Here is a 14,378-nt window from a genome sequence, read left to right on the forward strand (position 1 = left end):
TGCAGCTGACGGGGGATTTGGTACCGGGGACGTTTGTCATTGGGATGTGTTACAAGTTCGGGTTGTGAAAATTACTCGGTGAAAAATGCACATTAACAATAGCCATGAAGTATCAGTTAAGGGAAAGTAGGTTGAGAAATGAGACAGCAGAATCTATTAGTGCCTGACATTGTTCTCAGCGGCCCAGGGCGTGATTAAAATGACTGTCAAGTGGCAGCGGGGGGAGGGGCACTGGGCTAGGAGTCACAGGGCCGCGTCCCTGGCCCACATCTTGGCACTGACTCCCTGACACAAGCTGGTTTGCAAGTCTGTTTCCCCGCTCCTGCCGTAGACAGTGCCTCCCTCGGGGTTGCTGTGAGGTTTCAATGCGATGATGTCTGTGGAGCCCCTGGCCTGGGGCCTGGCACGTCAAGCCCTTCGACAATGCTGGCTGGTGGGCTTCTCGCAGCTGGAATATCCAACCACCTCTGACTGTGGCCCTAAATACGATCCTGAGAGCCAGACCTGGACCAGGGAGAGGCAGGTGGAGCACTTTCTTGGGTGCAAAATGTATGGGAAAATCCCAAATCCAGGAAGCAAGAGAAATAACTTTCATGCAATTTTTTTTTACAGAATTTATTCCACTGCAGTATTTTTTTTAGGATTTTTTTTTTTTTGATGTGGACCATTTTTAAAATCTTTATTCAATTTGTTACAATATTGCTTCTGTTTTGTTTTTGGTTTTTTTGGCCACAAGGTATGTGGGACCTTAGCTCCCTGACCAGGGATCGAACCCACACCTGCTGCATTGGAAGGTGAAGTCTTAACCACTGGACGGCCAGGGAAGTCCCTCACCGGGATATTTTTAAAAATCAAATTTATGCAAAAACAAAATCTATGATCGACAAGGTATCACCATTATACATAAAAACAGCCTGCCATTTCTCTCCCGACCTGCGTTGCTGTGGGATGCGGACAACCATTTACGAGGGTTGACAGTGGTTGCAAACGGGCTTTATGTATAGTCATGTGTTTCGATCACGGAGCTTTCATTAACTTTTCCCACTGGGTTCGAGACCGGGGAGGATGTTTTGATAAGTGTGCGGGGTGAACACATTTTTCCTTTTGCTTCCAGCTCCCACATGGCTATGGTAAGGCACAGCAGAGGAGCCAAAGTTTCAAACTGACCCATCCCCTGGGCAACCCCCCTCCCCAGCAGGCCTCCTCAGTTCTTCCCAGGTCAGTGGCACAGGACATGCCTGCACCTGCACGTTTCTCAGGGGTGTTTGTTTCTCCAGGATGTTTGCTGGTGGAAGGGACGATGCAGGGGGCGCGGGGCCTGGGAACCCAGAGTTACCATCTGGCCTACGACAGCCCCTCCCAGCAAGGGCTGGTGGGGAGGGGATTTGGCTACAGGAAAAGGCCTTGTTTCAGAGATCATCCCGTGAGGACGCTGTATCTACTCAAAGAACTTCTCTTGTCCTTTGCAGATGTTTCACTACGGTGGGGTGTGGGACTGTTGTTTTATTATGTAGGTCCGGCTCCTTCCGGGAAGATGCTAAGCTGTGGGCAGGATCTAGTCACTTGATGGATCTGCTGTGAGCTCTTGGAACATAACCCTCCCCGGTCCAGCCTGAGTGCCTGCCCGACAGTGAACCGCCTTTAGCCTGTTCTGTAATGTTCTCAGTTCTGTTCACACAGGCCGAGCGCCCACCATGCACCAGACCTGGCACCAACTGCTGGCCGGGGCCACTTCCTGGAGGGTTTTCACTTTCACTCACGGTCACCTGCACCTCGGCCACTTTGCCCAAGTCCAGGAACGAAAGGACCCAGAAGGGACGAGATATGATGTTCCTCCAGCAAAATGAGCAGGTAAGGTGGTTAAGAACGAAAGCGAAAGCAAGCACAAAACTCATCATTTTAATGTTTCCTAACTGCTGGCAAGGATGGCTGGAGGGACTAGCCTTCCGAGCTTCAGGCTAATAAATGATGGCTGGATGGAGTTCACTGGGCGTTTCCGCCCTGACAGTTAGTGAGAGCCTGCCCTTCCCAAGTTGTTTCCTGCAATTAGTGGCGTGGAACCTTCAGGTTCTCAGGGCTGCCTCCTCGCCCTTTATAAATATCCCCCTTCCCAAGGACACAGCTGGCACTGGCAAGGTCACTTCATAGCGGGAGGGAGCAGCAGTGACAACTGAAATAAAATACAGCTGTGGCCTGGATCTCAGAGGCATAAACCAGCCAAGTGCAACATCAGAGAAGTCGGTCTGGTCTGCGTCAGCCTCGCTGGAAACATAAGAGCTTATAGTCTGAAGCTGAACGCAGTTCACCTCTGACCCTAGACGCCACCTGCCCGGGCAGGACATGCCCTCCTTAAAGTGGTGGTGTTCCTCTCCCCGGGGTGTCCGTCTCTTGATGGAGGAAGGCTCCCCTTTAGAGAAGATTCTCCGGGCTGCTCCCTCGCCACACACGCACTTCAGTCCAACTGTTTCCGAGGCCTCGCCTGTCAGTCTGCAGCCGTCTTTCCCCCTTGATGAGTGGCTCAGAGGTGACTAAACTCCAAATCCTGTCTGCCTTCCTCTTTATAAATGTGACATTTTAAAGCCCCTTTGGCACAGGTAAATCACAGTTACATTTCCAAGGGCCTCTGGTACCATTCCAAATCCTCGGACAGCCAGAACTGCCAGTGGAGGGCATCTCTCTGTCACACACACACACACACACCCCTCAAGCCTTTCCCACTTTTATTCTTTTTTCTTCATGGCTCCTCAATGAAGCAATCACTTTATCTTTCTTTCCTGCAACACTGGGTTTATTCCCACCTCCTGGAAGGCTGAGGAGAGCCCAGGGGAGGGGGCAGGATTCTCCACCGGCCTCAGCTCCTGAAGGAAGTGGCGGGGCCCTGAGGGGAAGCTGAGTCTGGACAAAAGACCAGCTTCTGGCCCCTCTGGGTGAGATCTTCAGGGATCAGGACATGAGGGCAAAGTCTTCCTTTCCTGTTGTCACTGTGGAGGAGTCTGCAAAGCTCCCTTTTTCCATTATTTCCACGTGCCTCAGGCATGGTCCGACAAGTCATTTTTCTTGTATATTTTTTCTGGATTCCCCTCCTTCATGGCTGTGTATCTGGCTAACGTGAAGAGATAGTCACTGAGTCTGGAGGGGCAGAAGGAGGCAAATGGAATGATCTGAAATGAGAGATCAGTGCTAACAGGGTCCTCCCTGTATTAGCCTCCAAGGAAGAAACACCAGTCATGTGCCCTGGGAGCATCGGGTGGGACAGCGGGTGCTCAGCCAACCTGGGCTTGATGGATGGCGCTCGAGGCCAGCTTCCTGAGAGCCCAGCGCCCGACTCTGACGCCAGGGCTGGGGCGGGTCCTGCAGGATGAGGCCACTACCCTGTCCGACCTCACAGGGCTGGTGACTTTGGGCCACTCCCTGGTTTCTGCACCTTCCAGTGAACAGGACTGGTGCCTCCCAAACTGGGGTGTGCACACAAGTCATCTGGGGATCCTGGTGACATGCAGATCAGATTCTGATTCGGGAGGAGTGGCTGGGCCAGGCCCAGGATTTGGCAGGTCTAAACTGTGCCCAGGTGATTCTGGTGCTGCTGGTCTACTCTTTGAGTAGAGGGAGCCTAGAGCAGGCTTCTCAACCTCGCCACTAGTGACATTCGGGATCATTCCTTGTGGCTGGGTGATTCTTCGTGGCAGGAAGAGGGAGCTGTTGTGTGCATCATCGTAGGACATTGGGCAGCACCCCTGGCCCCTACCCACTTGTCTCCAGACATTGCCAGACATCCCGGTTGAGAAGCGCTGGCCTGGAATGTTCTAGTGGGCTAGACCCTAGTGCCCCTCTCCCTTCTTTCTTTGACCCACCGGTGATGGGGCCTCTGGGCAGGGGTGGGTGGGGAGGGAAACAGGAGAGGAAACAGCGAGCCTGCCCCTAAGGGGCTGGCAGTTAGTTTGCGAAGCTGCCCTGTGCTCTCCCTTGTTTCCATGCCGTACTGACCCCACCCCTCCTCTTCTCTCCCTGCCCCAACCCTACCCGCTGAGGCCAGCTCCATGCCAGGTCCTGCTGGAACCTTCCCTGACCCACACCCCACTCCTCCTGATGCCTGGCTGTCTCTCTGGGAGTGGGGTGGGGGACTGGGCAGTGGAAGAGACTCTGCTCTGGGTGATCCCCCCCGCCGCCGCAGAGCTGTCATATGCTGGTTCCTCATCTGCGCGGTGATGCCTTCCTTGCTAAGGGAACGAACTGGCTCAGCCCACACAACCTACACGGCTGGAAGGCTCCCCAGGATCACTACTGTGACATGAACAGAACGGTCCTCACTCCCCTCCCAGGAGGAAAGGAGCTGGTCAGGGCCATCAAAGCTCAGGCCATGTCCTGGGGGAGGAGTGACCACATTAAGGGGCCAGACCCTGGCTGTGAGGTCACTTTCTGGACCCCAGGCAGCTCCTGGGGTCCCTCAGCTCTCAGTCCTGGCCTGGCCCACGCTGGAGCCGCACGAGCCAGGGCTGGAGCCACGAAGTGCCTACTTTTTCAGAAAGACTCTCCAGATCCCATCTGAGTACCTGTTTAAGAACTTGGCCACGTTTGCATCCGTCTCACCGGACTGGACAAGAGGCACCACGCTAGAAGGGGAGGAAACACAGCATCACGCTATGTTACGGGCTCAACACGCTTGGGGGCAGGAGCTGCGTCCTGAGCCAGCATTTCACTCCCGCTGCAGCCTCGCCAGTCTGTGTGCAGACACTCTAGATGGTGCTGTCTGCTGAGCGCCAACGAGCTGGCAGCCCCTCCATGCACGTCGCCTCTGCTACATAACCCCTGCTGGGAGGTGCGCGCCCCAAACCGAGGCCCCAGGTTTGTGTCTCCCGCCCCAGGGGCTTTGTCACCTGGGCACGGGTTTGGTGTCCTCAGGACCCCTCCTCTGCTCAGCCATTCCCTGATGTTGGGCCTTTGGGTTGTTTCCAATTTTTTGCTACTATGAGCACTGCTGATGTGGACAGCTTTGTACAAATGACTTTTTTCCTTTTGAAGCTGAAGCTCTTTTGTGACTCAGTGTCACTTTAGGAACCACTTGGCCCCAAGAGCCTTTCATGATAAGTGAAATCTTTATGACATGGGGCTATGGACAGAGCTCAGGTATGGAGCAGACACACCTGGGCTCAAATCCAGACTGCCATGGACCACCCAGGTGGCCCTGGCCACGGTGTCACCTCTGAGCCCCAGCGTCCTGACTCCAGTAGAGTGGGGGCTGCCACCACCTCTCTCCCAAGGTTACCACAAGGAATCAATGAAATAATGGATACAAAGTGCCCAGCACAGTCCTGCCAGTTGTATAAAGCAGGGCTTTATTCCCATTTCTCTGTAAAGCTGGGTGGCAGCCTGGCCTATGAGTGGTGTAAATGGAGATGTTGCAATTACTCTTTTAAAGTTTCCTTGAAAAGGCTATCAGGAGCTTCTGGGGCGGCGGGGGTCCCTCCTCTCCTGACTCTGAGTTGGGGGATTGGGGTAGCAGGTGGCTGGTCTGGGCTCTTCTCCACTCAGCAGCCAGCACGTCATCTCATGGCCTAAAACCCATCAATGGCTCGCAGGATAAAGGCTCTCAGGATAAATGCAGAGCTCTCGGGGCACATGAGGCCCTGCCCTGCCTGGCCTCAGCTCAGCCTCTAGCCTCGTCATGGCTCACGCCCCTCACTCTGGACCAGACACTCAGCGTCCTTTGTGTGTGTTCCATGCAGACTGCCACCTCTGCCCTTGCTGTCCCTTCACCCCGGACACTCTGTCCACTGTGCCCCCAGTACCCCCCATGCCCAGTCCCAGGCTGGGTCACTCTGGTGCCAAGTACCCTCCCTCATAGCTCTTACGGTGTGGAGCTTTTCAATCCTTTCTGCTCAGCTGAGACCAACCCCACCATTTAAATTAACCCCAGGAACAGGGAGTCTTCACCGAATACGCACCTGAATTTCATACCACGTGAGTGTTATTATAATTACAAATAATCACCTAGACCCGCTGGGCTTCCCCCACCCGTTTCCTGGAGCTGCCTGCTTCCGCACAAGCTCTGATCCCGATGTGCTGTCCCCCCCTCCCCCGTCAGGATCACTGTCTCTCTGCCCAGGCCCCGCTCCCTCGGCCCCCGCACCCCAGTACCGTCTCTCAGCTCGGCGGCACACGGCCCGACAGAAATGCAGTGCGGAGCTGCTCTTGCCTCCGGACTGAAAGGAGAAAGCAGGTGTTGGCTGGAAGGGCGGGGGGAGGGTGCCCACTGCAGGCAGGGAGCCTGGATGGACGGAGGGACACACAGGCCCCGCCCACAACGGGCAGTGTTCCGTCTCCAGGGGCACACCCACTGGGTACCCCTCTCCAAAGCAGGCAGGACTGGGGAGGGAGCCGTGACGGTCTGGAGGGGACTTGGGGGCTGGGGGACAGCTTCTGTCGCTGTTAAAAATTAAAAGGGGGGGCGCTGAATCCCTGCCTGTGTGTTTTGGTCAACACACTGGCCCGCAGCCACCCCCAGGTTGAGGCAGCCCAGTACCTACAGGCAGGATGAAAGCCGTGAGCGGGGGCAGCTGGCTGGAGTATCTGTCGATCCACTGCTCCAGCTCCAAGATGGGCCCTGCCTCGAACGTGGCATGTTCTGTGGAGCCAAGGAGGACATGGCCGTGAGGCCATTGCCCCAGGATCACAAGGAGCCCACCCCCGGCCCTTCCGCCTGGGTGCCCGCAAACCATTCCACTGGCTCCGAGGGACCTTCCGTCTCAGGCTGCACAGGCCAGGTTGACAGGGGTCCCAGGCGACACCCAGGAGAGAGTCATTCCCCCCGCCCACGGGCCCAGGCCCCCCGGGGCCCTCTGAGCACACACAGCGGGTTCAGGGAGAGAATTACTTAAGTGAGCCTCCCTGGCTGAGAAGCGCGGTGTTGCCAGGGCAGAGCCGACGTCCTGCAGGGAGCACTGGATCTGGGGAGGAATGCAAGGCGTGGGTGAAGACCCTGTCATGCGGGCCAAGCGGGGGCCTCGTGCGTCCACTGCAGGGGCGGGCCTGCCGGGAGCTGTCAGACCTCTAAGGAGCCGGCGTTTAAAGGCTAATCAGCAAACTCTGTCTGAACCTGCAGCACAGCACGTCTGCCCTGTTGGGAGGGGCCCTGGCTCCCTTGGAACGCCTGGGTGACGCAGACGGGGAGTGTCAAGCACCCAGGGATAGTCAGGAGGAATCTTCTCACCCCGACCCTCTTCTCCCACGTGCAGGGCCCTTCGAGGTCTTTTTCTTTTCTCTAAACTGACGGCCTTGGTTTTCTAACCTATAACACTTGGGCGGAGAGACCCAAATTGACAGTGCTTTTTAAACTATACAGGACAGGTCTGTGCATCTGACGAGACAGCCTCCGTGGCAGTGCCGGGAGCAGGACACGGAGGGTGAGAGGAGGCGGTGCCCACCCGGGAGCGGGCTGGAACCCTCCTGGGCCGCCGAGCAGCAGGCTCTGCCTAAGTGACTTGACCTCGTGGTGTCCCCGTGGCTTCCGGTGGAAAGGGGCGTCACAGTACTACCCCGCCGCCGGCCACCTGCAGCATTCACCCCGGGGGCCAGGCGGGGCACCCAGCTGAACAAGTCACAGTCTGCGCCCTTGGGGCGCCCAGGCCACACTCCTGGTGATGCTTGCCTTTAGAGGCAGAAGCACAGGAGCTGCGGAAGCCTGGGAGAGGCACCAGCTGGAGGCAGGGGTGGCCAGGGAAGGCCCCGGAGGAGGTGATGTTGAAACTGTTACCCAAAGGACGTGGTCTAAAGCAAGGGAGGAGCTCATCACGCCACTGACCCCCTCTTCCCTCTGCAAACCCCGCTCAGAGGTGAGCACGGCAGACAGAAACGACCACTGTAGACGCCAGCAATTCCTCGTTATGAGGCCGAAGACCAGTCTCTCTCATACAGGAGGTGCCTCATTCATAGAATGTTCCAGCAGTTTAGGCCTCCCATCTTTCTGCAGCCCCTCACTACCCTGTGTCTGCTCCCAGGGGCCCCAGTGGGCTCCAGCCTGGCCTGGAGGACTGAAGCAGGCTGAGGGCTGACCCTCCAGGGAGCAGCTGACTCAGGTCAACACGCAGACTAAAACCCCGGGTACATTCTCCATGTTCTGGGGGTGGTGGCCCTGCCTCTATTTCTGAAGTCCTCTCTGTGGGCCAGAGCCCCCACTGCCTCTTAAGGAACAGAACAGTAATTCTAAGAACCCTACCATCCCCCCTGCCGAGGGCTAACGACAGCTGGGCCTCTCAAGTCTCCCAACCTCAGGGCCACTGACACTTTGGCCCAGGTCATCCTCTGTCACGGGGGCTGTCCTGTGCGTTGCAGGATGTTTAGCCGCATCCCTGCCTCTACGCACTAGATCCCAATAGCACCTCCCCCTCCACTGTGACAACTTAAAACATCTCCAGACATTGCCCTGTGTCCCCTGAAGGGCAGAACTGCCCCGGGCTGAGACCACTGCCCTTCACATTTCCCTCTCTGAGGGCAAACCTCACCACTCGTCTGTGAGGGAGGGTTATCTCTGTGTGTCCCCATCTTACAGATGAAGAAACTGAGGCTCACAGAGGGTAAGTGGACTAGTCCCAGGTGACGCAGAAAGGAAGTGATGGTCAGTTGGCAAATCCAGTTATGGCCACCAGGCCTCGGAGTTGAAAAATCCCAGCTCGGGGTGAGACAATGTTACTCACTTTCTGAAGCTCTTCCACAAACGGGTGGCCCTTTTCTGCAATTAATTCCATAGCAAACCTGTGAGGAAGAAGGAAAAAGAATTTGCCTCAAATATAACATCCCCAGGCCTTGTCTTGCTGGAAGGCAATACATTCTCAGGGGATTGGCCATTTTGCTAATTGAGCTATCACAGGAAGGCCGTTATTTTCTTGCTGACATTGAGAACATCGTAACCTTCCATGTGGTTGGGGGTATTTGTTTTTCGCCGCTCATCCAGCCAACAACTCCTCTTTCAGCGCCTACTCTGGCCAGGTCCAGGTGATTCAGTATGAACAGAGGTGACACAGGCCCCGTTAGGCAGGACAGGGAGATGTGAATCAGATGTCACACGACTGACGGTGAAGTTGCAAACTGAGGTCAGTGCTCTGAAGGAAAGGGTGAGAGTCCTGGGATATTTGGCCTTGATTAGGGTTCAGGGAGGGCTTCCTGGAGGAAGTGATGCTGGAGGTGAGACTTTGAAGGCTGAGTAGGAGTTCGCTGGTAAGGCCGGGTGGGGCAGGAAAATCAAAGTGCCCCCGATGCAGGTCAGGACTGTGGCCCTGGCCTCCCTCAGAACACTGCACCCCCTTCTGTACCAGTTGGGGTCCTGGCTGGGAACAGACAGTGGTGTGTTTGAAAGGTTCCTGGAGGAAAGCTTCACGAAGGGACTACTGACAGAGTGGGAAGGCTTATGGGAACTGCGGATGGATGGCAGAGATGAGCAAAAGCAAGAGCCTGAAGGGGCAAGGGAGGGCCAAAGGCGCTACCAACCCTGGAGAGAGCTGCATTCCGGGCAGAGGCCACCACCAGGAGCTGGGCAGCTGGGAGAAAGCAGTGGAGAGCCCCACGACTGCCAGAGCCACACAGGGCTGGGGACAGGGTCACACATACCCCCATCCCTCTCACCCTTGTCCGATCTCCTGCTGGTGCTGCCCGTTGGTTGGACCAACTCTAAAGCCAGAGGACAAGGGAATCGGGGTGAGACCATCTCCAGGCCAGCCTCCCAGGCACAGGAGAATGGCTTTGAAAGGGCAAAAGAAGAACTACTGTGCATCTTCTAGCCCATCTTACAATCAGAACTAAATAAGCACACACGTAAGCTGTCCGGCGTCAGTCTTCCCCTCTGGACGGTGAGGAGGGGGCGTATACCTCAGGCCTGGCACATTGGAGATGCTCGGGAATATCTGCTCACCGAGGATGTTCCCATGACAGAGGCCAGCGGGAGACCCCTCCCCATGCTCGCTCCATCCCCGCTCCCACCACCTGTGGCTGCCCCTCTAGCGTCTGTCTGCTCCGCTCCCCCCCACTGCACTGCAACCCCCAGACCGCAGGCTCCATGAAGGCAGGGCTGAGGCTCCCCGCTCAGCAGAGCCTGGCACACGCAGATGCTCCGCCAACATCTGAAGACGGAAGAATCCACAACTGAGCTGTGGCCAGTCCCCTGCACCACATCACCTGAGGGATGATGGCCTGCTGATTTGCTAATTCTAAACAGCCGATGCTAGAACCCGCCTTCCCGCCCCTCTGCCCACTTCATCTTGTGTGCACTTCCCCCTCGCCACACCCTTCCCACATACACCAAGGGGTCTGCCCTCTCTCCTCTGCTGGCAGACTAGCTACATTATCTTTCCTGAGAACCTCACTTAGGCCCATCACTGAGAAATGATGACCATGAACAGGTAAGTTTTAATAATTATGATGATAATAATAGCTAGCATTTTGATTGGTGCTAGGTACTGTCCTAAGGGGGAAACATGGAGTTCTCTCATTACATCCTCACAAGAACCCAATGAGATTGGATACTATTACTAGGATCATTTGACAGAATAGGAAACTGAGGCTCAGAGAGGCCAGGTGATTTGCCTGAAGTCACACAGCCAGTCAGCAGTGGGAGAGAATTTGAACCCAGGTCTGTCTGATTACCATGATCTTCACCCACAAGGCCGAGTCAGCACTTGTGAACTAGTACTTATAATATCTGCAGCTCACGCTGCCAACAGCTTGCTGAGCGTGGTGGCCTGAAATTTGTTCTCAAATATTTGCAGCCCCTCCCACCCCTGCTGCTGTCGCATGTGTCCACGTCCCTGGCTCTGGCCAATGAAATGTGAGCAGAGGTGGCGTGTCACTTCGTGGAAGCTTTAAGAGCCAGTGTGGGCATCACCGTGATCTCTCTTCCCTCTGCCACAATTACTGGTGTTGTTCTAGACAGAGGCTGTGCCACCAGCCTGGGTCCCAGAGTGAAGGCCAGGCAGAGAAGAAACATACCCAACCCACGATGGGCTTGAAGTGAGAGGATGAAATACGCCTTTGGTGGGGTAAGCCACGAAATGTGGGGGTTGTTTGTTACACCAGCATGGCCCGGTCGATCCTGACTACTTCCCTGAGTCCACCTTCTAAACTCTGGCTGTGTATACGCTTGTTTAAAAAATAAGCCTCATGAAAGGGATCATGTCTGATGCCCTGTGTACTGTGCTCGACTCACCTGTCACTTAGCACGTGCACCTCAATGGCACACACATACGAGCACAGTGAGGGAGCAGGGATGGGGGGGCGAGGCAGCATCACGCGGTGAGGGGCGGAAGCCACAGGCCAAGGAAGGTTCATCGAGGGCTGGCAGCCTCTGGGACTGGCGGGTACTCTGGAGAGCTGCACATCAGTCATGCCCTCTAACGACCAACTCAAGCCTAACCTCAAGACCAATCCCGTCCCCCTTACCCAATGGCTGAACTTAATTCATCTGTAGTTCCCACGGCTTCAAACACCTGGTCGTCTTTCGGTCTCCTTTCTCCAGTGAAGGTGCTGGAAAACCCTGTGAAAATGTTTTGCTGCCCAAATTAAAGAGTTTTTTTCCTGATATGCTCTTTTAAAGCATTTTTCCACTTGAAGGATAACATACACAGAAAAGTGCTCGAATCGTAAGTGTACAAGTTGATGAACTGTTACTAACTGAAATAGACCTCTGTGATCAGCATCCAGATCAAGAAATAAAATATGAGCCTCACCCTGGAAGCCCCCATGTCCCCGCTTTCAGTCACTGCCTCCCTCCCCAGGGGTAACCACTGTCCTCACTTCTTTCCTGATATGCTTTATTTATTTATTTATTTATTCTTGGCTGCGCTACTTGGCTTGTGGGATTTTATTTCCCCGACCAGGGACTGAACCCAGGTCCTTGGCAGTGAGAGCGTGGAGTTCTAACCACTGGACCGCCAGGGAATTCCGTCCCTGGAGTCTTTGGCTGGAGGGCGTCAACACTGTCATCCCTTTGCATCTTTTCTTTTCTTATTGTGGTAACATAAACATAATGTAAAATTGGCCATTTTAACCATTTTTAAGTGTACAATGGCATTAAGTACATCTATGAATGTTTTTATCTTCTTACTACATAAATATACCCCCAAAGCAATAAATACTGGTAATCTGCATGGTTTTTTTTTTGGGGGGGGGGGCCCGTGCCACGCAGCATGTGGGATCTTAGTTCCCCAACCAGGGATCAAACCCGCGCCCCCTGCAGTGGAAGCGCCAAGTTCTAACCACTGGACCGCCAGGGAAGTCCATGCGTGGTTTAAAACTTTAGAATGATATGTTCTTCTGCATCTTTTTTTTCTGTACATTATGTTCTGGCATTTTTTTTAATTATCAAAGCAATATATGCTCATTACAAAATAAATAATAGAATAGAATAAAAGTCTGTACAGGAAACAATGAAAGCCCGTCTGTTCATTCCCCTCTCCCACAATTCAATCTCTCTCCCAGGTAACAGTCCAAGGTATAACCTTTCACAATGTTCTATGCATACCTGAACACACATATAAATACACACACACACTTTTATCCAATGGATTCCAACTATTTGGATTGTTCTGCAACTTGCTTTTATCACTTAATATATCTTGGGCATCTTTCATTTCACATCACATTTGGGTGATGCCTATTGACATCTGTCACATACTTTTAATGTCTGCAAAGAATTTGGAAGAACTTTAAAAAATATATTTTAAAGGTATTATTTATTTAATTCTCATTCCAGAATTTTCCATCAATTTCTAGTGCCGCGTGGCATACGGGATCTTAGTTCCCTGACCAAGGATCGAACCCATGCCCCCTGCAGTAGAAGCGTGGATTCTTAACCACTGGACTGCCAGGGAAGTCCTAGAATTTGGAAGAACTTTAAGATGGAATCTACCATGTCTTTCTTTGCATTTTTCACCTGTCCCCACCCTACCTTTGTCTCCTGTTTTGGTGTAGATCTTGGGGAGCTTGGATGTCTTCGAGGAAGGCTGTGGCCTAAGGAGAAATAAACATCAAGAGATGATGAGTGAGGATGGCGTATACAGTGGGGCACGTCCTTCAGTGGGTCACAGTTTGCTACCCATATCCTTAGAGGCAGCACTTACCCCCTTCTGCTTGGATCTCTTGAAATCTTTCCCCTCCGTTCCTCTTAGTTTTAAGCCCTTTGTGGGCAAGTTCTGTGTCTTGCCACACCCGTATCTGCAGAATAGCTGATGTAGTGCATTGCTCAATGCAGACGCTCAATAAATATTGGCTGAAAGAATTTATCGATCACTTTCCATAGTCTCTGCACTGTGCTAAGTGAATTACAGGCATTATCTCCTTGAATTATCCCTAGAATCTTCCCAAGCACTACCTATGATGTTCATTTTGTTTTTGAGGAATCTGTAGCTGACGGGATGAGACTCACCCTCCTAGGTCACCAAGGGAAGAAGCGGTAGGGCTGGGATTCTTGCCCAAGACTATCTTATTCGACATCCCAAAACTGTTACCTCTGCTCTACCAAGCCAGGGACTCTTGGAGGGAAAAAACCCTGGGCTATTTCCATACTATAAAGCTTCAAGCATACTCCGAAATGGAGAATTGCCAAAACAGGGTTCGAAAACTGGCATTTTCAAATAGCAACACCTTTAATAAAGACTTCAACATTAAAATGTGACATTAGAAGGTTATTCAAAGGTTAAATTACTGGATCTGTGAAATAGATTAATCCATTATTAAGTCAGGTTCTGAGGTCCGGGAACGGGGTGCAAGTTTCAAGGTATATGATGACAGCCATCTTTAGACCGCGTTGGTGTATCTCTGTGCCTTAAAGTATAAACTGCTTTGGAGATAGGTTATGATCCGAATTGAGGCCCCTCCTGATTGTGAGACCAGGCAAGATGACCCTCTTGGCTCACATGGGATATGCCCTGTCCTGATGGATGCTGGGCTTCGTTTGGACTTGTCTTGTGCCAAGAAACCTTGGTCTCTGGCTTCCACGGAGCCCACGTTGCCACGGTGACGTCACGACTAAAGAGGACGTCACCTGGCGATTGCTGCGGTGACCTCCCAGCGGTTTGACGTAACCACGGCGACAACATAACTCAGGGCAGGTGCCTGGGTTACCCTCCCAGCCAGATACTCACCTGTCCCCGTCTTCCACGCCCTGGGGGCCGCGGCTCTGGAAACGGGGACACAATAGCTTGCGGGCGCCCAGGCACCCGCGCAAGCCAAGGCGACCTCCCAGGCCCCACACAGCCATGCTCCAGGGCTCTGGTAGAGGACTGACCCTGCCAGGCTCCCGTCCAGATCCCGGGGTGACTCCACCTACCTCCGGCCGCGCCACCCATCAGCCGCCATCTTCCATTGGTCCGTGGCGCTCTCCCCAGGGCGGGACA

The 14,378-nt window shown here is 53.8% G+C and overlaps 1 protein-coding gene across 1 annotated transcript; it reads right to left on the bottom strand.

Moving 5' to 3' along the window:
• Positions 1–650: 650 nt before the first annotated feature.
• Positions 651–14,280, bottom strand: MMAB (metabolism of cobalamin associated B). Its single transcript, XM_061169449.1, has 9 exons — positions 14,127–14,280; positions 12,932–12,993; positions 11,425–11,518; positions 8,691–8,748; positions 6,872–6,944; positions 6,525–6,622; positions 6,136–6,200; positions 4,551–4,610; positions 651–3,129 (listed from the first exon to the last, which is right to left on the bottom strand). Exons 1-9 carry the CDS (start codon positions 14,240–14,242, stop codon positions 3,030–3,032), a joined length of 726 nt encoding a protein of 241 aa, XP_061025432.1. The 5' UTR covers positions 14,243–14,280; the 3' UTR covers positions 651–3,029.
• Between the last annotated feature and the right edge of the window lie 98 nt (positions 14,281–14,378).

Source organism: Eubalaena glacialis, chromosome 15, assembly GCF_028564815.1.
Source record: "Eubalaena glacialis isolate mEubGla1 chromosome 15, mEubGla1.1.hap2.+ XY, whole genome shotgun sequence".
Classification (NCBI taxonomy): Eukaryota; Metazoa; Chordata; class Mammalia; order Artiodactyla; family Balaenidae; genus Eubalaena; species Eubalaena glacialis.

What these genes read in the sequence shown, in the direction of transcription:
- MMAB (XM_061169449.1), bottom strand. Translation starts at nt 14,242, where the DNA reads ATGGCTGTGTGGGGCCTGGGAGGTCGCCTTGGCTTGCGCGGGTGCCTG. An exon ending in TTGTGGAAGAGCTTCAGAAA is followed by an intron (nt 6,945 to 8,690) that starts GTGAGTAACATT and finishes ATTCCTCCCCAG; the next exon opens with ATCCAGTGCTCCCTGCAGGA. An exon ending in GTGGCCAAGTTCTTAAACAG is followed by an intron (nt 3,130 to 4,550) that starts GTACTCAGATGG and finishes CTGCCCCTCCAG; the next exon opens with ACTCAGTGACTATCTCTTCA.